Source organism: Dipodomys spectabilis, unplaced genomic scaffold, assembly GCF_019054845.1.
Source record: "Dipodomys spectabilis isolate Male_0828 unplaced genomic scaffold, ASM1905484v1 ptg000436l, whole genome shotgun sequence".
NCBI classification, from domain to species: Eukaryota; Metazoa; Chordata; class Mammalia; order Rodentia; family Heteromyidae; genus Dipodomys; species Dipodomys spectabilis.
Genome location: NW_024871113.1, coordinates 1376428 through 1400004, shown reverse-complemented (window position 1 = coordinate 1400004; position 23577 = coordinate 1376428). Strand labels below are relative to the sequence as shown.

Sequence of the window (23577 nt, the reverse complement as noted above, 5' to 3'; positions counted from 1 at the left end):
TTTGAGTACAAGTATCAAGAGTATGAAGAATATCTTACATCTTATATAATATATATATATCATGTATCATATATATGATATACAACATGTATCATTAACTTCCATCATTTTTTAGATCCTTAAAAGACAATCCTAATGCAGTATATCAAACAGTTCAAATTTCTATTTTACTGACAGGTAAACAACAATCAAAAGCATTTATTTTAGGTGGTGACCAAAGTGACTTCTAAGCATGCAGCCACAGGAACAGTGTTTTTATACTGCATGTGGCACCAAGTCTGGGCCTCTGTGCCAGGCTGGCACTGGAGAACTTTCCAGACAGGGTGGCTAAGGCAATTTTAAGTACAAAGATGCTATCTAGTCTCAGTTTTGAAGTTGGTCTCTGTTCCTCTGTCCTGCTGTCTTTGTGTCCTGCTGTCTTGTCTTCTGAAACCCTCCAGCTCACGCCCACCCCATGTTCTCCAACCCCACCTACCTTCAATAAAGACCTTCAGTGGGTTACTGAGTATAACACTGAAGACCCAATCTGGCACAAAAAGCAAATAGGAGCACTGGGCAGTGTGTGATCTAGAAATGCCTTAGGAGGAAACTGTCTCCTATTGGGGAATGTTGAGAAAACCCTATTAGCTCCAAAGCTTTGGCAAATGCTATCACTCCTCTTAACTGCTTCTCCACCAGAAAACAATGGTGTAACATAATACCAGGGGCTTTGTAAACTCCAGGAAGAGGTAAGCTACTATTATTATTGAATCAAGTCTTCTAATTCCTCATTAAGTGGTTTACCAAATAAAACATCAGCCTATGGGTAATATTTCAGTTCTCAGTAATGACAATAAACTTTAGTTTACAAACTGTAACTGTTTTACTAAACAATTATGAAAGTAGAATGACAAAAGGAACCAGCGTATGGAATTCCCACTGGGCTTCTGAGAGTCAGCTGTTCCAAAGCCATTTGTACGGAGACTGCTGCTGTCTGACTGGTAAGACGCACACAGAGCATCTACCCTAAGGCAGCAGGGCATGGTCAAGCACCCCAGACCAGGGAGTCTTTGTCATCTAGAACAGTGGAGCACAGTGCTTCCTTTCCACATCACCTTCACCTTTAGTAGCTTGGACAGGTGAGGGGAAGGAGGGGAGGGGGAGGTGGTGACTAATGCAAGTGGCTCTCAGAGGCGCACAATAGAGTAGTGGAGCAGAGGTCACCAGTGCTACTTCCTCCACCACTGTAGTATCAGTGGAACAACAAGGCGCATCACCAAACCCCAAGGAAAGTCTGGCCCTGGTTTCCACATGTGTAAAAATGGCAGCACTGGCCTAGATTAAATATACTTGAACAGAATGCATATGTGGCCTGTGATGGCTCATCGTCTGTAAGGGCTGACCTGCCCTCAGTGATGCCAGTTAAGTTGCTGGTGTCTACTTTATATCCTTGGAGAAAGACAAACTTTTAAAATTTAAGATTCTGTTTATTCAATTTCCTTGTAATTACAGAATAAAAAATAATTCCTAAATACTGGCATGTTAGAGCAACATTACCCAAGCTCAGGAATTAGTAGCAAGGACTCTTTCTCTGCACAGCCCCTCTATTACAAAGATGGTAGTCTTGATCAGAAAGTGAGGGGAAAGAACAAAGTAGTACTTTGGTTGTTTAAATGTTTAGAAGAACCAAATCAGGAGCTGTATTTTGTCAGGGTCATAATTAAAATCTTCCTTCCAACTTGGGCCCATAATCCTATGTATCATCTCAGCTTCCATTCAAATTACTTGTCCACCACAAACTTGCATGCCCAACTTCCAGTACACTTCAAGTGGGGAGCAGGATGTGGCGGTGTCTCTTTTACCATCATCAGAAACTCAACAGAATGAAACAGACATTTTTCGCTCCCATTCCAAGCCTGGTGTCTCCTCTGCTTCTGACTGCTGAGAAGATACTGTCACCCACTGAAAGCAATACTCAGGTCAGAAATTTGGCATTCAAGTATGCACAGCTCACAGCCTTAGGTAATTTTGCTTGGATTTTAACCAGACAAACTGAGATTGTCATTCTCTCCAAACTGATTTGTGGATTCAACATGGTCCCAATAAGCAATGTAAAAGTCCTTTATTATTTATTTTGGCAGAACTTTATATAAAATTGCGAAGAACATGGAAGAGCCAAAAAAAGGAAAAAGTTGAACAGGATGTGGTGGTAGCTAATGTCCATGCTGGCAGCTGCTAAGTAAGCAATGGAACAGAATATAGAGTCCAGAAATAAATCTACATACAAATGATAAACAGATTCTCAACGAAGTTGCAAAGGTGCTGGCAAAACTGAAAAAGTTATTGACCCATGCTTCATACCATATATAAAACAAATCAAATTAGATCATAGAGCTCTACTAAGACAGCCACAAAATCTCTGGGACCATGAGTTAGGCAACGAATTCTTAAATATGACAATACAGGCCACTAAGGAAAAAAAATGACAAATATTATTTCATCAACATTAACATTTCTGATTTTCAAAGGATGCTATTAGGAAGATGAGCAAGCAAGCTATAGACAGGGAGAAGGCATTTGCAAATCATATATCTGGCAGTGGCCCTTACATCTAGAACACATAAATTTCAGTAAGAAAAAGATTAACTCAATTTAGAACATGAGCAAATATTTTAGCAATCACTTTACACCAAAGGCAATACACAGATGGCAAATAGGCACAAATATGATCAACATATTAGTCATTAGGGAAATAAAAGGCAAAAACACAATGTGAACCAGACATGGTAGTCCCAGCTACTAAGTAGGCTAAGGTGGGAGGATCACAAATTCCAAGCCAGTTTGGGCAATACAGGGAGAGATTCAAAAGAAAAAAAAAACTTGAAATTAAGCTCAAAGTGATACCACTATATATCTACTAGAATGACTGAAATTAAGAAAATACATGCATGATCATACCAACTGGTAGGAAAAACTGTCATTTTTATACACTGCTGTTGGGAATGTAAAACAGTATGGCCACTTTGAGACACAGGTTGACAGGTTTTTTTTTTTAAAAAATTAAATATATAAGCCACACCTGTAATTCTACTCAGGAGGCTGAGATCTGAGGATCATGGTTCAAAGACAGTCCAAGCAGGAAAGTCTGTGAGACTATTATTTTCAGTTAACTACCAAAAAGCCAGAAGTAGAGCTGTGGATCAAGGATGGTATAGCACCATCCTTGAGCAAAATATAGCTAAGAGACAGTACCCAAGCACTGAGTTAAAATCCCAATATCAGCACACAAAAAATTGTTTTTAATTTCAGAAAAGGTGAACTCAACTTAGGATGCAAAAATGCAGATCAGTGGGTTCCTAGGAGTAAGGGGAAAATCACAGAAAGGCGAAAACTTTCAGCAGTAAAAGATAATGTTCATTATCTCAATTGTGATGATGGTTATCAAATTGTGATCGTTACACACTGACTACTTCTGTCCCTTCAAAAGTTACATGCAGAATTGCTAATTCCTAATGAGAATGACTTAGGTCATTAAGATGAGACATCATGAACAGGATTTGTGCCCTTTTAAGACAGACATAGAGAGATGATCTCAGACTCTGGAACCAAATTGGCAGACCCTTCATCTTAGACATCTAGCCTTTAGAACTACAAAAAAAAAAATCCGTATTTTTAGTCTAGGGTATTTTATTATAACAATGTAAACTAACATACCACTTTTTAAGTGCTCAATTTAGTGAATGTCATCTATGGCTCATGCAGATTGTTAAGAAGTGATTCAAAAACAAAGGGCCAAGGTACTTTCTTATACAAATAATACAGTCTACTCAAGATGGTGGCTCTGAAGAGGAGCCTTTAAACCAATGAGTAGTTTAGAGCTCACCAGTAAAAAACTGTTACATCATAAATATTTTCCAACTATTTAGATCTTGTCTCTCAAAAAGTGGGTCAGAAAATCCCAGTCAGTTTTTCCATGATGGATCCCTGATCCTTGCACTTCAATTCAGCATTAAAATTGTCAGTTAAGTCAAAGGAAATCTGAATATTACAGAGCCCTCTGCCTAAAAGGAGACAAGACTTTAAAAACACTCTTGAAACTAGCCAGGTAAGGTAGTGCACACCTTTAATCTTAGGACAAATTTGAGGCCAACTGGGCCAGTCTGGGCTATATAGTGACATCTCATCCCTCCCCCCACCCCCAATTTTTTTTTTATTTTTATTTTTTGTCAGTCATAGGGCTTGAACTCTGGGCCTGGGCGCTGTATCACAGCTCTTCAGCTCAAGGCTAGTGCTCTACCACTTGAGCCACTTCTGGCTTTCTGGTGGTTTATTGGGGTTAAGAGTCTCACGGACTTTCCTGCCTAGACTGGCTTTGAACCACAATACTCAGATCTCAGTCTCCTGAGTAGCTAGGATTACAGGCGTGGGCCACCAGAGCCCAGCCAAAAAAATGTCTTAAAAGTAAATGGTTCTTCCCCATGGACTCCACTCCCAAGTTTCTCAAGCTGATCCGAAACTTTGTCAAAGTAGCAGGGGTAAAAAATTAACCCTCAAAAATCAATGGCTTTTCTGTATGCCAATAACAATGAGAAGAGCGTGGCTGAAATCAGGAAAGCAACTCTTTTTGCAATAGCCCCACAAAAAATAAATACCTAGAAGTTGAAGTGAAGGACTTCCATAATAAAAAAACTTTTAAAAACCTGAAAAAGGAAATTAAAGCAGAACTAAGGAAGTGGAAAAACCTCCCGTGCTCCTGGATTGGGAGGATTAACATCATGGAAATGACAATACTGCCAAAGGCTATCTACAAATTCAATGCAATACTTATCAATATCCCAACCTCATTCTTCATGTGGAACAATAAAAGACCCCAATCACAAAAACAATGCTTAACAAAAAGAACAGTGCTGGAGGAATATCAATACCAAAATTTCAAACTCTACTACAAAGCCATCAAAATGGCTTGGTACTGGCACAAGAACAGACCTGAGTCCCAATGGAATAAAACTGAAGACCCAGAAATGAACCCACAGACCTATGGCCACCTATTCTTTGATAAGGGAGCTAAAAAAAAATAGAATGGAAGAAAGACAGCCTTCTTCAGTAAATGGTACTGGCAAAACTGGTTAAACACCTGTAGAAAACTAAAGCTAGAACCTTATACATCACCCTGCACCAGAATCAACTCCAAATGGATCAAAGGCCATAAAGTAAAAGCAGACACCCTGAAAACATTACAGGAAGGAATAGGAGAAACTCTAGGGCTCCTTGGCATGGGCTGAAGTTTTCTTAATAAAGACCCAGAAACACACCAAATCAAAGAAAGTTTGGACAAATGGGATTGCATGAAACTACAGAGCTTTTGCATGGCAAAGGACATAGCTAGAAGATCAATACAAAGTCTATGGATTGGGAGAAGATCTTCACTAGCCATACAACAGACAAGGGCCTCATATCTAAAATATACTTAGAACTCAAAAAAATTAAATCCCCCAACAACAAATCCTCAAAGAAACAACCACCCGATTGATAAGTGGACTAAAGACTTAAAGAGAGACTTCTCTGAAGAGGAAATAAGAATGGCCAGTAGACACATGAAGAGAAGCTCAAACTTCTCTAGCCATAAAAGAAATGCAAATCAAAACAACATTGAGATACCACTTCACCCCAGTTAGAATGGCTATACTCAAAGAATCTAATAACAACAGATGCTGGAGGGGATGTGGACAGAAGGGAACCCTACTGCATTATTGGTGGGAGTGAAAACTTGTTCAACCACTTTGGAAAGCAGTATGGAAGTTCCTCAAAAGACTCCACATAGAGCTCCCCTATGACCCAGCAATCCCACTTTTGGGCATTTACCTGAATGATCACAAACAAGGCCATACTAAAGCTACCAGCACAACGATGTTTATTACAGCATTATTCACCATAGCTAAGATATGGAACCAACCCAGATGCCCCCCAGTAGATGAATGGATCAAAAAAATGTGGTATATATACACAATGGAACTCTGTGCCTCCATCAGAAAGAATGACATCTCCCCATTTGTTAGGAAATGGAAAGACTTGGAAAAAATTATATTACGTGAAGTAAGCTAGGCCCAAAGAAACATAGGTCCCATGGTTTCCCTTGTTTGCAAGGGACAGGCAGAGAAAGTGAAAAGCTCTGTATATATTACCATATGAGATGATGTTAAGCAAAATGTACCCCAAGACAGGGACACATGTACTCCAAGACAGGGACACATGTGGCTTTTCCTTTCTTGCTATTGTTTTTAATGTACTTATAATTCATTCTGTGATTCTTTTGTTTCTTTTGAATGTTCTTCCCCCACAGTATAACCCGTTTTCATTGTATTTGATTCTGGTGTTCTGCATCTTGTATATACATTTGTAATTTGGGGAGGTGAAGGGATATAATAGAATGCTTAAGTGGGGATGCAGGTTGACCCATTGTGACAATGAAATGTACAGGACACTATGTTGAAAACAAACTTTACAATGTGGGGTGGAGGGGGAGGGAAGGGATGGTAGGGGGAAAACAAAAGAGGAGTTAACAAAGCTCAATAAGAAATGTACTCATTACTTTACTCATGTAACTGTAACCCCTCTGTACAGTATTTTTACAATAAAAAAGAATATATGGTGTGTGTGTGTATATATATATATATATAAATATATATATATATATTCTATGCTTCCATCAGAAAGAATGACACCTCCCCATTTGTTAGGAAATGGAAAGATCTGAAAAAAAATTATATTAAGTAAGCCAGGCCCAAAGAAAAATAAGTGCCATGGCGTCCCTTATTTACAATAACTAGTATATGTATAGGACAAGCAGAAAAGCTCTAAAGCTATGTACATATGACCATATAAGATGATGCTAAGCAAAATGAACTCCAAGATAGAGACAGAAGAAGTTTTATCTTGGTTGCTGCTGTTTTTAATGCACTTAAAATGTACTATGTGATATTTTTTTTTGTTTCTTTTTTATGTTCTTCCTCCATGGTATAACCCCTGTTATCATTGTATTTGATTCCAGTGCCCTGCAGCTAATTTGGGGAGGGGAAGGGAAATAACAAAATGCTGAAACAAGGATACAGGTTGACCCACTGAGCCAATGAGATGTACAAGACACTATGTTGAAAACGAACTTTACAACTTTGGTGGCGAGGGAGGAGTTGTAGAGGTGGGGAGGGGAAGGATGGTAGGGGAAAATCAAAGGAGGGGGTAACAATGCTCAATAGGAAATGTACTCATTACCTTACTCATGTAAGTGTAACCCCTCTGTATAATATCTTTACAATTATATATATAGATATATATAAAGTAACTGGTTCTTAACTGAAAATAGGCTGTGTTCCTAATTTCAGAGTTTTCTCTCCATTTCTTCCGGTTTCCACTTATGCATTACTTCCTTTGTATTTACTTTATGGTCTAGTGAGAGAACAGTCAGTGAATCAAGAGTGGGAGTGGTGTGTGGGAAGGGATCTGAGACCTCTGCCTTGATGTGGAGACTTCAGGGGAGACCTAGTAACATGGTACTTTGGTTTTCAGAACTCTGCTGACCTCAATGACCATTATGGTTCTTTGGTCCCATCCTACACTTCTGATGAGGAACAAAGCCTCCTGGTTTTTCCAAAAGGAAAAGACTGGTCCTCCATGTCTTTCTCTGCAGTCCTGTTCTGTTCCCCACTGAAAAAGTCAGCCATTGGATCATCCAACACGCACGTATTCTAACTGCACTTCATACTACATGGTAGACCACAGGCACTGGACACAGAAAACCAAGTGTGCCTAGTAACATATAAAATTCATGAGCAAAAAATGCAGGTCAGATATGCTAATTCCTATTTTAAGGTCTTTCAATGGCTATCTGCTGCTTAAGATCAAATCCAAGGCAGAAGGATTAACCCAAGTGCTAAAAAGTGCTTGCCTAGCATATGCCAGGGGCTGGGTACAAACCCCAGAAGCATACAAACACACAAAAATAAAACTGAGTTCAATACCTCATTTAATGTATACATCCAGCAAGAGTTCTGGTCACAGGACCTGCCAGTTCATGCTCTGCAGAATTGAACTTCCTACATACAAGTGCATGCACATGCACATGTGTGCGCACACACACACCCCACTGAGTGTGAACACAGTGTTGAACATTGAACATCTTACTGTGCTGTTTCTTCTGTTTGAAACACACTTCCTCCTTGAGCCTAGCTTTGCCTCAGTAGTGTCTATTTATCTTTAAAAGTTTCATTTTACATATCACTTCTAGAAAGCTCTTCTTCAGGAAGACTGTAAAACACAGCAAATGCTCACTCACCCAAGATGCTCATGTCTTAGAACTGGAACCTATGAAGTGTTACAATGCAAGGGAGAAGGAAGGTAGTAGGCAGAAATAAGGCTGTCAACAGTGAGCCTGGGAAGAGGAACCATTCTTGGATCATAGAAGTGTGTTACATAGAATCACAAGTCTCTTATTGTTATCAAAAAAATCTTGTTTCCATTTCCTAGAGTACCTTTTGATAAATATTATTTTGTACAATCAGAGATCACAGTCTTCTTAAGTGAAAAATGAAGCGAGGAGAGTCAGAGGAGACAGAAAGGCAGCAGAGGTCAGTATGCTACCTTGGAAGATGGAAGAGAGTCCAGGAGCCATGGTGTCCAAGCTAGAAAAAGCAAGAAAAGAGGACTTCCCTTTCAAACCTCTAGACAAAAGTCAGTCCTGTATTTCCATGAGAAATTCAACCTATGAGACCCATTTCAGACAGCCAAACTCCACAACTGTGAGACCCTAAAGTTCATCTGAAGGCACTAAGTTTGTGACAATTTGGTGTAGTAATCATCAGAAACTGGACAGAGCCCTCTGTGCAGCATGCCCCGTCAGCAACATACTCCTACTATGCAGTTGGCGGGACAGGCCCTGGTGATCTGCTCCCTAACCAGTCACACCCACTCACCGCTACAACCATCATTTCCATATGCTGAGGAAAGGATGGCCATTACTTGTGAATCCTCCATTCACTCAGGCCAAGTCTCTAACCTCAGTGCTCTGTTTTTTGCCATTCCTACAAGGCTATTAGCAACATTTAAATCCTACCTAATTTCAAGGCCTGTCTTAAGACTTCCCTAATTTTTTGGCTCATTCTGATCTTTCCTCAGGGAGACAGCATTATATTGTATATTAAAATTATACTGTGTGCAGTGAGGTCGCTTATGTAAGTCTTTTTTTTTTCTTTTCTTTTTCTGGTCCTCAAACTTGAACTCAGGGCCTGGATGCTCCCCCCTTAGCTTTCTCACTCAAGGCTTTATTGCACTCTACCACTTGATCCAGAGCTTTACTACTGGCTTTTTGTGACTAACTGGAGGTAAGAATCTCAAGGACTTTCCTGCCCCATCTGGCTTCTAACCAAAATCCTCAGAACTCACCCCCCTGAGTAACTAGGATTAAAGGTGTGAGCCACCAGTGCCCAGCTACTTCTATGAGTCTGAAAAAGAAAGAAAAAAGATACCTAAATTGAAAAGCCATAGGATAAGAAAGAAGCTCAGAAAGCTGATGAGTTCTATTCAGGTGTAAATTATTATTGTGATCACAAATTGGCTTTTCCTGAGATCTTATTAACACTCCCTCTCCTCAAGTATTAATCTCTTTTCCAGGGCTAAGTGGAATAATGCCCATAGTCCTTCTGCCTTGCCCTTAGTAGAATAAAAACAAGAATAACTCAACCCATTCCCAAATATGTTTTGCAGTGTGAGAATCCTGATAGGATGTTGATTTGGGAGGTGCAGAAGACATTTGAGAGGCAAAACTAGGGAAATTAGAATTTTTTTTTTTCATTTTTTTTAGTTCGGAGTCACTCTGTTGTATAGATTGATCTTGAACTCCAGGGTTCACATGATTCTCTTCAGCTTCCCAAATAGCTGGAATGATATATGAATGTTATTTTTGTAAAGGTATGATGATGAACTCAGCAAGGCTTTAGGAAGCCAAATAAGCAAGCACACTGGGCAGGCAGACTACCCAGTTTTATCCTGTATGCATTATTACCCTTTGTTCAGATTGGTCAGAACTTAGGTTCACAATCTTGTGTGACTTGTTAGTGTGAAAAGGGTTAAAAGTTTATTTAAGTGGAGCGCTAGTAGCTCACACCTGTAATTCTAGCTGTGCAGGAGATCTGAAGATCGCCTTTCAAAGCCAGCCAGGGAAGGAAATCTGTGAGACTTCTATCTCCAATTAGTCACCAAAAAGCCACAAGTAAAGCTAAGACGTAAGTGGTAGGATAACAGCCTTGAGCATAAAAGCTCAGGGACAACACCCAGACCTTGAGTTCAAACCAGAGGACCAGCACACACACATAAAAAATACTATCTAAGCAATCAAGCAAAACCAAGACACCTGGCCAAAATGTCAGAAAAACAAGTCTTACTCAGCTGGCATGCTACCACGTCAGCCATGCCTCCGGTCTGGAGAACAGCAATTCTTTTTTGGGGAGGCTGTCAAGGGGTTTGAACTCTGGGCCTAGGCACTGTCCCTGAGCTCTTCAGCTCAAGGCTAGTGCTCTACCACTTGAGCCACGGTGACACTTGCAGCTTTTTCTGTTTATATCGTGCTGAGGAATCAAATCCAGGGCCTCATGCATACAAGGCAAGCACTCTACCACTGAGCCACCTTCCCAGCCCAGCAATTCTTATAAGAGGATGTAATTTAACTAAAATAGCTTTTTGTAAGAGGGTAGCTACCCTTAAAATGGTGAGGCTTATGTCAAGCAAGCACTCAAGAAAAGATTCTAAACTACTACAAGGATATAAACAAATATTGCGAACTAGCAAGAGAAGGAAGGAAGCAACAGTAAAAGTAAAATTCAAACTAAGTCTCCTAAGCAAGTAGCTGTGAAGTCCCTAGGTGTTCCTTATACACTACCCTATTATTTGTTTGTTAAACACAGTACAAATTACTGCAAATAGTTTTATTGCATGCAGAATTCCAGGGATCTTTGTATTCATTCAACTCTACACGAAAAGTCTCCTATAGGGCTATTCAAAAAGCTTCCACCCTGAAACAAGTTCAAATGCAAGCACAATGGGTGGAAAGAAAACTACACAACCCTAAAGAACATGAACACATGGGGATGGGGACATGGACAGACAGACGGACGGACGGACACACACACACACACACACACACACACACTATATTCTTGTTCTCCTAACTAGACCTTTGTATACTGAGGTGAAAAGTTAAACCCTAAATGGACTTAATAAATTATTTCCTCCCTTCAGCACCATGATGTATTTGAGATGACTTAGTTGGGACAGAATGCTAACACTGTGCCCAATCTGAACTGCCAAGGTGGTAGGCCAGCTCTTGGCCAGCCAGATGAGAAGTTAGAATGGCTCCAGGCTCCTTACATAGAGCTGCAAGGGGGCCTAGAACCTGGCAAATGAATAAACCACAAGAAGCAGCCAGGAAGCAGAAAAACCTATGCTGGTTTCCCGGCTGAAAAGTGCAAAATAGAGCTTAGATTTCCAGAAGCATGAATTCCTTGCACAGGAAGGGACTCTGTTTCTCCTCCCCTATGCCTTTCACTTTTATGTTTTAAAAAAAGAATTTGATTATAATAACATGAAAAATAACTCTGACCTCTGTGGAAAAAGAAATATTTATAAAACTAAGTAACCTGGCCCTGTTGGAGCTTGAGATATACCCCAAAAATATGATTCTAGGAGACGAGAATATGACAACCCCAAATAAACTTCTTTGGACTATTTTCAACTAGTCACTATAAGGAATTACAGGTACAGTAATGGCTTCTAAAAGCTGTCCTCTCATAAAAACCATTTATATCTATTAAGGAAATCTATATTGGAAAAGTATCTGCATCAGAGAGGAGGAGGATCCAGACAACTTTATTGCCAGTCTTTATCTGTGTATCAGGACAACCTTTAGTCACTATTCGTGCCCCCACCCACCACCTCCGCCACCCCCGCAGAAGGCTCAGAGTGATATCTAAGCCCCAGCATTTGACCACAGTATCCACTTCTTCTCCAGGACTCTTGTATTTCTGCTCTATGTCAATTTAATTTGTATCCCAGTAAAAGAAGTTAGAAGGGTGCAGGGAAGTTGTTTTTTCCTCTCAACTCATTAAGGAAATTCACTCTTCTTCACTTCAGCATGAAGCATCTTTCTCTCTAAATTCCGAAACATTTCCCAGGTAAGTGGTTCAAAGTGAGAACAGCTACAAAATGAAATAAAAGCCAATCCATTCTTCTCCTACTGAACTGTGTGTGAGCAAGGAATATGTGAAACATTTGTTTGATTTAAATACAGTTGCCTTGAGTCACAGAATTAAAGGATTTTGACAAAACATTTCCAGTTTAATACCAACATTTTATAGGATCAGAAAAGTCAAATTAGTCCAAAAAAATCAAACAAAAATAACTTTAAAATTTTTCATAAGGAAAAATGACCATTACTTTTAGAAAGGTAAAAAAATTTTGTATTTTATAGTCAGAGAATTTAAGATAAATCTCACCTCTACATAATTTGTGATTCTGAGCAAGACACCAGAGTTTTTTTAAATTTTCTTTAGCTATAAATGAAAGCTATCTCCCTTGTCTACATCATTTTTAAGATGTTCACATTGGTATTATGTATTAGCAAGTTATTTTGTTTTGTAAACTATACGTTATTTTATACTAATAAATTACTTTCTGGGCTGGGAAGGTCGCTCAGTGGTAAAGCGCTTGCCTTGCATGCATGAGGCCCTGGGTTCCATTCCTCAGCACCACATAAGCAAAAAGAAAAAAGCTGGAAGTGGCGCTGTGGCTCAAGTGGTAGAGCGCTAGCCTTGAGCTGAAGAGCTGAGGGGCAGCACCCAGGCCCAGAGTTCAGGCCCCACAACTGGACCAAAAAAATGAAAATAAAAATAAAATTACTTCCGTTTCATTATTGTGTGCAAGGGAAGTCCACAATCTAACAGTTCAGTGTACTCTGTAATTAGCTATTGAGCAATAAGTAATCCTGGCTCCACCCTTTCTCTGGAAGGTATAGCACAAAATAGGTGATATGTGATTAGAGCCTTGCTCAAGGCAGGCATCCGACAAGAATTTAGCTAATGCAAACACCAAATCAAACCTCAGAAAGTATAAGTTCCTTGTGAGTTTCTCTAAGATCTGTTTTGCTTGTACTGAATAAAGATTTGTTTTTAAAAAAATATTTCCAAGTATGGAATGGCTAAAGGAAAACAAATATGCCAAACCACTGTTTTAACTATGTTAGCCATGAAAAATATAATAGCCGATTTTACAGAAATTTACACAAAGAGTAATTACACTATACTGTGTACTGTTAAGATGTGTCTTCATGAGACAATTTCTGAAACACTATTTAAATTGCCTCACCTCTCTCAGTGCATTCATGACAAAATAAACAAAATAAAGTCCATTGTCTACACATGCAAAACTTGTCAACAGCTGATAACATCCTACCATCCCATGGGAAACTCGCAACATACGAAAAGGAGTTGTCTAAAGCCAAGTACAAACAGCACATAAGAAATGCATTGAAAAGTTGAATTTTAACAATTTTTTGCATTAGTATGTTGTCAGATGAAACTCTGTAAAGAGTAGCCACAAGAACAATGATGTTTTCATTAATGATATTTCCACAGAATGTTTCAGAACATATTTAGTAAACTAAGGATATGGTTTAAAAAAAATTACTACCACAGTCTTTGTGTCCAGAAACCTAGACTTAGTTGTATAAATTTGGAAAATAAATTAAATTCTAAAGCCTTAATTTGCTCACTAATAAAGTGGAGGTAATGAAATGCTTAAATCACAGTAGTAATGAAGATTAAAATAATACTTAGAACAAATATGAAAGTTTCAATAAGCATCTTATAAGAAGAAATACTGCTATTTCTTTCATTGTTATCACTGTATTATTGTGATATATTGGAAAAATTACCTGTAACAATGTGTATAAATAAAAAAAATGTTATGCATGCAAAAAATGCATTTAGAAACATGAGGCTGTACGTCCAAAATCGCCAATATAAATCATACTTTAAAATGAAAATATGCCACTCATCTCTGCAGAGCCTGTCTACATTTACATGACTTTAGAATTTATCTAGTAACATTAACTTTTCTATTCCTAAAGGCTCTGTTCAGGAAGTCAGTGTTTCTGTGAAAAGTAAGGAAGGAACTTCTGAATGACTCATCTGATCTTCAATTAAGAAGCGCCCAAGGGAAGTTTTATCCTAAGAAGCTAGAAACCTCTTCCCTCAAAATCTCTACCTGGGGGATGGGAATGTGGCTTAGTGGTAGAACACTTGCCTTGCATACATAAGACCCTGGGTTTGATTCCTCAGCACCACATAAGCAGAAAAAAAAGCCAGAAGTGGTGCTGTGGCTCAAGTGGAAGAGTGCTATCCCTGAGGCTCTTCCCAGAGTTCAAGCCCTTCGACCCTCTACCCCCCCCACAAAAAAATTCCTACCTGGTTCTTTTTTATACAAATTCCAAACTGTTATACAGTGATTCTTACCCAGTCCTACCAAGTTCCCACCTTGATAGATATACCTTAAACCATACTTCCTCTGGGGTACCATGCCTGTAATCCTAGCTACTCAGTAGGCTGAGACCCGAGGATCCCAATTCAAAGTCACCTTGGGCAAATCCAAGGCTCTTATGCCCAACAATCCAAAAGTAGAGGTGTTGTTCAAGTGGTAGATTACTAGACTTGAGCAAAAAGGCTAAGCTTTCTATGCCAGTATGGGCAGAAAAAAAACAACCAAAACCACTTTACTTATCCTACTCTAAGGTATTTGCAAGCATCCTTCTTCTTAGCTATTAAGTAGGGAAGTCCTACCACTGGGAGCAGCAAATAAAGGATGAGAAGTTCTCTGTGAACTCCATGCCACTCTAAGTCTATGAGCATCAATTAGTATGACTTACTGCTGAGTTAAAAATTATATTAACCGGGGCTGGGAAGGTGGCTCAGTGGTAGAGCGCTTGCCTTGCATGCATAAGGCCCTAGGTTCGATTTCTCAGCACCACATAAGAAAAAAAGAAAAAAACCGTGCTGTGGCTCAAGTGGTAGAGAGCTAGCCTTGAGCTGAAGAGCTGAGGGACAGCGTCCAGGCCCAGAGTTCAGGCCCCATGACCAGACCAAAAAAAAATTATATTAACTATATTAATTTTCTCTGAAATAAAGATGTCCAACTCTTCCTTGAGTTTGCTAATTCTTGGTCATTTCATATGATGTGCCTTAAAAACGGTACTACAAATACATGCCAGCTTAAACTGAGCAGTAACTAAGAGCTCTTAAAGCTCATTGATTTTGAGTCCCTACCTTACTGAGAAAATCAAGAAGCCCAAACACTGAGTGTCCCTCTTCTGTTTCTCAAAATGTTTCTGTGTCCACCTCGATTTCTTCATTCTTTTTTTTCCCTCAAAGGAGGTTTTCTTCACCCAATGTCTGCTTTCTTTCTGCTAGGTCCTACCCATCCTCAGTGGTACTTTTACTTGAGTTCTTTGTCACAGAAACACTAATTTCCCATTCACTGAAGGAGAGAATCTTCTTTTGATCCTCCTGTCCTCTCCAACTGTTTCCAATGCTACTTCCCAGCAATGGTGAACGTCTCACTACGAAAGCCCTGGCTTCTACTAAAGCCTCTGGCTAATCTCACTGTTCCATACCTGAGTCCTTCTAGTATCAGCAGCCCCAGAACCTTCACTCTCATGGTCACTCCCTGCATCTTCAACTCTTTTTCAAATGTGCCAAAACTGTCTTCAGTTCGTTCCACTCCCCTCTATTCTAAAAAGGATTAAATGTCCCCAGTCCCGCCCTTCCATTTCAGCTTCCACCACCCCCATTAGCCACTTGTCACTTAAGCTCCATTGCTTAACCTATGTTAGAAATGACATCCTCCTAACCCTACTCTCCCAAGCACACTCCCAAACTAAACAGCTTTTCAATGTTTACTTCTTTCCTGAAAGTGTCTTTAATCATCTATCAAAATGTGTTTCCCATCCTCTTCTTCTTTCACTAGTTATACCTAGTCTAAATCCCTCATCGCTACCTGAAATACACGTCCCCTCTACTCCAATTTCACTCCCTCCTCTAGATTTCTGTAAGCCCCATTAGATCCTATCTATCCCAAAGGGTTTCTTTTTGGCAGGTCATTCCCTCATATAGTCCTTTCTTAAGATCGTTGCAAGAGCAATAAAGATAATGCCTCTGGAAAACTCAGAGATGAGCTATGTGTGGTGATATGCACTCATAATCCCAGCACTCAAGAGGCTGAGGTAGAAGGGTTGTGAGTTCAAGGCCAGTCTGAGCTACACAGAAAGCCTCCATCTCAAAGAGAAAAACAAAACAGACAGAAAAGCACTTTGAAATAGCTTCAAGGAATAAAACCCAATCTCACAAGGTTCCTGAGCTTCCAACTCCATCTGGCATGTTTGTGCCAGTTTATGCTTTAGGTTTTCTAAACTTTCAGTGTTCTGTGCTTAGAATAATGCTGGTTCAAAAAACAGTTCTGAATGCCTCTTGCCTGGACTGCCCTGCCTAGTGGCTTAATTTCCAGAAATCTTTCATTCCCAGTTCAACTGTCACATCCTCTTCAAAGCTTTTTCTATAGACTCTATCCAGGCCCACCACAGATGTCTAATAAATCTAATTCATTTGGTGGGATGGACTCCTTGAGGGTGGTAATCCTCACACACTCTTCATCTTCCCAGTACCACTCCAGAAATTAACCCCAGGAACACTCCCCGGAATGCAACAAGTGGTTTTGTTTTTACTTACTAATTCTCAGGAATACAGACCCTTCTTTAGGCTTATGTCCCCAAGTCCTGAACAGTGGCAATAGTGGTAGCACCATTATGCAGTCTACAAAATGTCAAGGCCTGGGCCTGTGCTATAACAGTCACAAAAAAACACTTCCTCCACTTCCATAATTCCTAAAGATTTTTACTTCTACCGGAATTTGAACAGAAAAGGCACTTGAAGAGTTTAAATGAACTAAATATTAACATTAATGCACCTCCAATGTGCAAGCTGATTTAAAAATAGTCCTTGACCTGAAAATAGAGGCATAGTCAAATATACACCCTGATAAGAAAGGAAAGAGGATAGAGTTCGTCTTCAAGCTTGCCAAGCCAAAAGCTCCTTGAGATGTACTCTGTAAGTACAGCAGTATTTTAAGTACATTTTGAATAGGTTCTCCCTTGTCTAAGAAATCTGAGCAGAACAGGTTACATTTAGTCTCAGAAAACAAAATCCAGAAGTATTAATGCAAACCAACAGCATGGCATTTACAACAAATATGCAAGTAATAAGTTGATCCAGTCACAGACAGTCCCAGACAGCTACAGACAGCTACAGACAACAGCACTGAGTCAAATCACACCTCAGAAGTAGTTTCCCATTTTAAATACAGGAGGGTGTTAAAACACAGAATGACTTCCAAAGGCCTTTCATGCATGATTTCCAGAACATGTTTTTGTCTTAGTAAAACCATGTTAGTTTCCTCCAGTTAAGGAAGTCAACACTGGAACAGGCTAGTATTTCCTTAATTCTACAGTATACCTATGCTAAAGCAAAATAAATCCCAACCTATTTAGTCCTATTTTTGGCCTAATTCCCCAGGAAGTTTTTATAAAGCCAGCCCACAGTTTCTAGCTTTTAACTTGAACCTTTAATAGCTGGAAATTGTTCTATTTTCTGTAATGCCCTGACACACAGATTCTCTCATAGACTCATTTTATCAAAGATCATCTCATCAACTCTAAAGTTTTGGTCCTTAAAATCACTATGATGAGCCAGGTGTTGGTAGCTCCTGCCTATAATCCTAGCTACTCAAGAGGCTGAGATCCGAGGATTGTGGTTCAAAGTCAACCCAGACAAGAAAGTCCATGAGACTCTTACCTCCAATAAACTACTCGGAAAATGCTGGAAGTGGTGCTGTGGCTCAAATGGTAGAGTGCTAGCCTTGAGCTCAAAAAGACTAGGGAGCAGTGGCTGGACCCCAAGTTCAAGCCCCAGGATTGGTGCACACGTGCACACACACATACACAAAATCACTACTGTTTACTGTTTCATGATACCAGGAGGCACCTCTGTCACAGGGGTTTGCAACTTGGGTTACATGAGTTTCATTAATATCAACTTCCAGAGGAAACTGTCTCTCAGCCAGAACTGACAATGAATCTCAGCAACAGTACAAACCAGAAAAATCAGAACCAGATGACTTAAGACTCTCCTACACCAAGGCACTGACCTTGACCTTGGGCTAAGTGCCTCGCTGGGGTAGTTCAAAGTGCAAGCTGGTACGAATACTTGGAAGTCTTTGCACTTCTTAGATAATGAAATTTGATAAGCAAAAGGTTTTTTTATATATATATAAATCATCTAAAGTCATCTATTCTCTGACCTAACGTCTTAAACCATCCAGCCTAAAAGGTCAGAAAAGTATGAAACACTCCCACACGTTGCCCTTTTCTAGCTTTATGTGGAGTAGGGGGTCCTTTATCAACTCAATCTTAAATGTGAAACAAGCAAGGTTCACCTCGGAGATAGGGAGTGGAAAACCCATGAATGAATGCGCCAAGTTAAAAGCAATCTATTTGTAGGCTGAAGACCTACCCTGTTTGCCGGTGACTCAAAGGTCCTGGACTTTTACAACTGTGTCAAGTGCGTGATCATCTCAAGCCTCCAAAAATTCATTTTATTTTTTTTTTACAGAAAAGGACAGAGCCAGGCAAGTCCTGACGGGCTAGCTTAAGAAACCAGTCCTTGTTGGAACCCAAGGGTGCACGTCTTAACCTGGAGCCCCAACTTCGTCCCGGGTATGGAGGAAAGGTGAGAGGTGACGGCTACTAGAAAGGCTTCAGCTACTCTAGCGACAGGTTCCACCCCAATGCCAGCGCGGGACCCAGATTCTAGGTGGGACTGGGTGGCGGGGGACTGGCACGGGAAGAAGCTAAACTGGAGCCAAGTGGAGGAGCGCAGCGCCTTCCCCCCTGGCCAGGGCACACCATCCCTGGCCTCCCGGCTCCCGACCCCACGTGGGGAAGGAGAGGCGGGCAGCGGGTGAGCGGGCCGATGCCGGGGCGCAGCCCGCGCCTTCCTCCGCCAGGCTGCCCCCCCCCCCCGGCCCCCAGGGCGCCGCCGGGCCCCGGACCCGCCCGGGCGCGGGCTGCGCCTCCCGCCGCTCCACTCACTTTGTCACTGGTGCTCTCGGTTTCGTGGTCGCCGCCGGCCGCCTCGCCCTCGCGGGGTGGCGGCGCCGCCGCTGGCCCGGGGCCGCTTCCACGGTGTCTCAGCTCCAACATCTCCCGCGTCGCCGTGGCGGCCTCGTCTAAAGCCCCGAAACCCGAGCTGCGCGCGGGGTCCGGCCGGCTGCCCGCCCGGTCCCCTTGGAAGTCCAGCGGAGCCGCGGGCACTAACACCCCGTCAGCATGGAGCCCCGCCGCGCCGGGTCACCCCCAAAACGGCATCAACGAGCGAGCGCTCGAGGCCGCCTCCGGGTGCGGGGTCGGCTCGGGGCGCCTCTGCCGGAGCGAAGCAGCCGGGGACGCGGCGCGGCCGCCGGTTGCCAGGTGCGCGTCTCCACGCAGAGGCCCAGGTGGGATGGCGCGGAGGGGCGGGAGGGGGGCGGAGGGGAGGGCTGGAGCCGAGGAAGCCCGACCCGCGGCTGCGCTCCGCCGGGGCACACGCCACCGGGGCCTGGCCACTCCCCGCCCCGCCTCCGGGGGCCCGACGCCGAGTCCGCAGGTTGCCGGCCCCTCACCTCCCTCCCGGCTCCGGCCTCCCGCAGCCGGGTCACGCGCCGCAGACCCCGCCCCGCCCCGCCCCTCTGCGCTGCACTGCGGTTCCCACAGCCCCGCCTCCCTCGCGGAGGGTGACGTCACCGGCCCGAGGCCCCGCCCCCGACACCCGCGCACAGGTGGGGGCTTTGAAAGCAGGTGCGGGCTGGAGGGCAAGGGCGCGGGGGAAGTGGGGGGGGGGGATGCGTGCACGTGCGTGAGAACTTGGGGACTGGGCACCGCGGAGGCGGGAGGACGCCAGCTACCGACTGATTGACAGCGCCCCGCGCTCCTGATGACTCCGGGATGGCTCAGCCTGACACGCCGCGGCGTGGCAGAGGCTCCTGGGCGTCTCCAAGCGCAAACTTGTCTGGCAGGACCGACTCGTCGACCCCGCGCCATTCCAGGCCCGCGTCACCACCTTGGAAATCGGAGGAGCGTCTGGCTCCCTGGGCGTCCTTCTGAGGATGGGTTGGGTGACCATGTCGCCACGTCCTAAGTTTGTCTCCCAGAAACTCGGTTAGGAACAGGTGCGGTCTCCGAACAGTCATGGACCTTGGGCTGCTAAAGCTGGCTCGGGAAGGACACAAGATCCGCACTAATTCCAGTCCAAATCCTGTTAGCAGGTGATTAGTTTTCTTAACACGTTACTGCCACCTGGTCTGAACAGACAAAACAGAACAAAACACACCGGACAGGCCTTCACACGAGCAGTACAACCTTCACAACACCTGTATAAAAAGAAATCAATATAAATTTCACAAGGTCATTACTGACACAGGGAAAATACCTTAGTAACAAATGAGCGTAAACAGAAGTCAAAGGGTGTGTGGAAAGGCAGAAAACAAACACGTCCATTTACTTCACCAAACATATATCCTCCTTCAATATATATTTTCTATTGTAAAGATACTGTATAGAGAGGTTACAGTAACACCAGTAAGGTAATGAGTACATTTCCTATCGATCATTGACCAAACACATCTTTAAAGCAGTGGGCTCAGCTTGGATTGTCACATTTGCAAGAATGCAGAGAAACTATAACTTTGGCCCTTGAGAGGAAAAGTTAAAAAAAGGAAGATATGAAACTCCATCTTATAAATGATGTACATGTGTGGTTTTCTATAAGGAACAGAAGGTAGCGATTAGGTTAATACATTGTTTTTTTTCATCTCTCTTATTATTTTTTTTTTTGAGGACCATAACTAGCTGAAGAGGCTACTGAAGACAGTAGTAGGCTCTCTCTTCTGTACTAAACTTCATCTAGCATAAAGGGTCAGAAATGTCCCATATTTTACTTTCCCTGACGTAAAAACCTGGGTTCAAGCCCACTGTTGCCACCAACTGGCTATTTGGCCTTGGTGAATTGTTAAACTATAAAACCCTAGCTATAAAATGGAAAACAAAGAGTGGCCTCTGTGATTCCTTCTAACACTGGCATTATCAAAATCCAGCCCATCCCCATACCATGCTTCAAGCATAGCAAGACACCTGAACACTCTTTTCTCCTGTCCCTAGTCAATCCCATAGCTCCATTTCTCTTCCCTTTGCTGCAGGAAAAAGAAAATGATGGTGACAGGAGTTTCAGGAGAGGTCAAGAAGACAGATGTGTATAACAGAAAAAAGATTTTCCTTAACCATGGAGAGTATGGGACATGCACAAAGAAAATGTAATAGAGTGATTTACTACACTTTACCTCACCCTTCCTTAAGCTCTGCCACTTCCTGTATCTCAGCTGGTACCATAACTTCATTCTATCACCTTTGCTATAGTCATTGCCACTAGTTGAGTGATTAGATAGAACCTAAGAGGTGGGAATTGCAGGAAGATCTGTTACCAGAGTGGCAGTCTTTAGCTCATGCAGAGTTGGCTGAAACAAATTTAGACATGAATGGATGTAGAGATGTAGCTTAGCAAGGAAAATATATGTCATGATTATATGCTTTTTAAAGGAAAGATGAAAAAAGTGTCTTCCGCTTTATATGAAGGATTCATTTCGATATGTATTAAAATAGACACCAGTAATGGCATCCACAATTTATTTAATATACAACTAGCCTTACTGAGTTTTATGCTTGCAGAACATTTCGATGTCTTTTCCTTTAAGTTTTTATCTTCATTTTTCTTCATTCAGGGGCCTTATGTTCGCTTAATTTATTTTGTTTGCGTTCTGTGATACAATGTCTGGCATGCAACAGCTTCTGAGGCCTCCTCTGTTAAGATTTGCACAATTAAAGTCGCCTGAGGGCTTTCAGGAACCCCTAAGTATAGGCATGGGCAAAATCAAATAGGAGACACTCAGCCAAGACATAGTTCTTGGCTGAGTTAAACATTTTCCACTTTAGTGGTCTTGGAATTATTTATAAGTCTTAGCAAAGGATTTGCTAGAGGGTGTGTGTGTGTGTGTGTGTGTGTATGTGTGTGTGTGTGTGTGTGAGAGAGAGAGAGAGAGAGAGAGAGAGCTGTTATTTATGTTCTTTCTGCTTTTATCTAGGTTATTAAACCTTCTCTATTGCCCAAAGTAATGTGTGCAAGTTGAAGAGACTTGCTGTCTTTTCTCCCTGACCATATTCTGAAGTTTCCCTGGTAAACATTCCCTTCTTGTGTGGGAACTGGAGCTGCTTTCCACAGCAGAGGCTCAGAGGCGCCTGGCTGGAATGTCCCCATCTTGCCAGGGGAAGAAGAACTCTGCCTCAGCCAAGCGTTTCCAGTTGCTTGGATACCTATGGTATAGCTTTTGTCGTTTGACCTGTCTTCTGTTGTTGCTTTCTGCTTATAAGTTAAGAGGTAGGAATTTCTCCTTTAACTCTACCAGAGAAGAAACATTTGGTGGGAAAATCCTGAAAGACAATTGATGTTTACATTCTTCTTTTAAGTGAAAACTGCACAGGAAAACAATGTTGTGCTATCAAGAATAACAGTGAGACAATACCAGAGCAAAGTGCAGTGGTATAGTCAGAAGCATAAAGGTTTTTATATTAACAACCCTGGTTTAAGTCATGGCCCTGCCCACCTTCCAGCTTTTTACCTTATGCAACATTTTAATCATTTATATTTGAAGCTCTATCCTAATTGCCATGTCCAAAGTTTAAACAACACATATCACTTTACAAAGTACCTTCACATTATTTCATTTGTTCTCAGCAACCTATAAAGGAGGTATTGCCAATATTATTATTCCAATCTTTAGTGTGAGACTCAGAGTAAGGCAAAGCTTTATAGAGAAAAGTTGACATTGAAAGCTAAAGTTTTTTGGCTTTGTTTATCTTTTGTTTTGTTTTGCAATAGGATCTTACTACGGAGCTCTGGCTAGTTGGGAACTCATTATATAGCCAGTGCTAGTTAGCACTGAACTTGCAATCTTGTCTCAGACTCCTGAGCATTGAGATTGAAGGCATGAGCCACCATACTGGGCTTGATACTTTAAGTGTGTAAACTTCATATTGGGCCTGGTACAGAATATACTGTGAATATATAAAAGCAGAAACAAGTAACTTCAGGGAGGGAAGTGATTTTTAATAATCACATGAATATGTGATGCACCTTGCGCTCAATTTCCAGTTCTGCCACCTACTGGCTATAGTCTAGTAGCTAACGCTGCTCTGGGCTTCGGTGTCCTCCTGTTTAGTAAAATGATAAATGAGAATAAGAGGGAATGATCATTTCCTCTTGACGCTTTCATGAAGGATAGGTAAAATACTGAGAACAGTGCCTGACCACACCAATGACCCTGTCATCATTGCTTATATTGGAAGGACTGCAAAGAGAATGTTAT

The 23577-nt window shown here is 41.8% G+C and overlaps 1 protein-coding gene across 1 annotated transcript in view; it reads right to left on the bottom strand.

The window, feature by feature from the left end:
- Cds1 (CDP-diacylglycerol synthase 1) overlaps positions 1–19493 on the bottom strand; it is a 66708-nt gene extending 47215 nt beyond the window's left edge. The window contains exon 1 of the mRNA XM_042668430.1: positions 19217–19493. Coding sequence (XP_042524364.1) covers positions 19217–19327 — 111 coding nt within the window. The 5' untranslated portion in view covers positions 19328–19493. The remainder of the gene's footprint in view (positions 1–19216) is intronic.
- Between the last annotated feature and the right edge of the window lie 4084 nt (positions 19494–23577).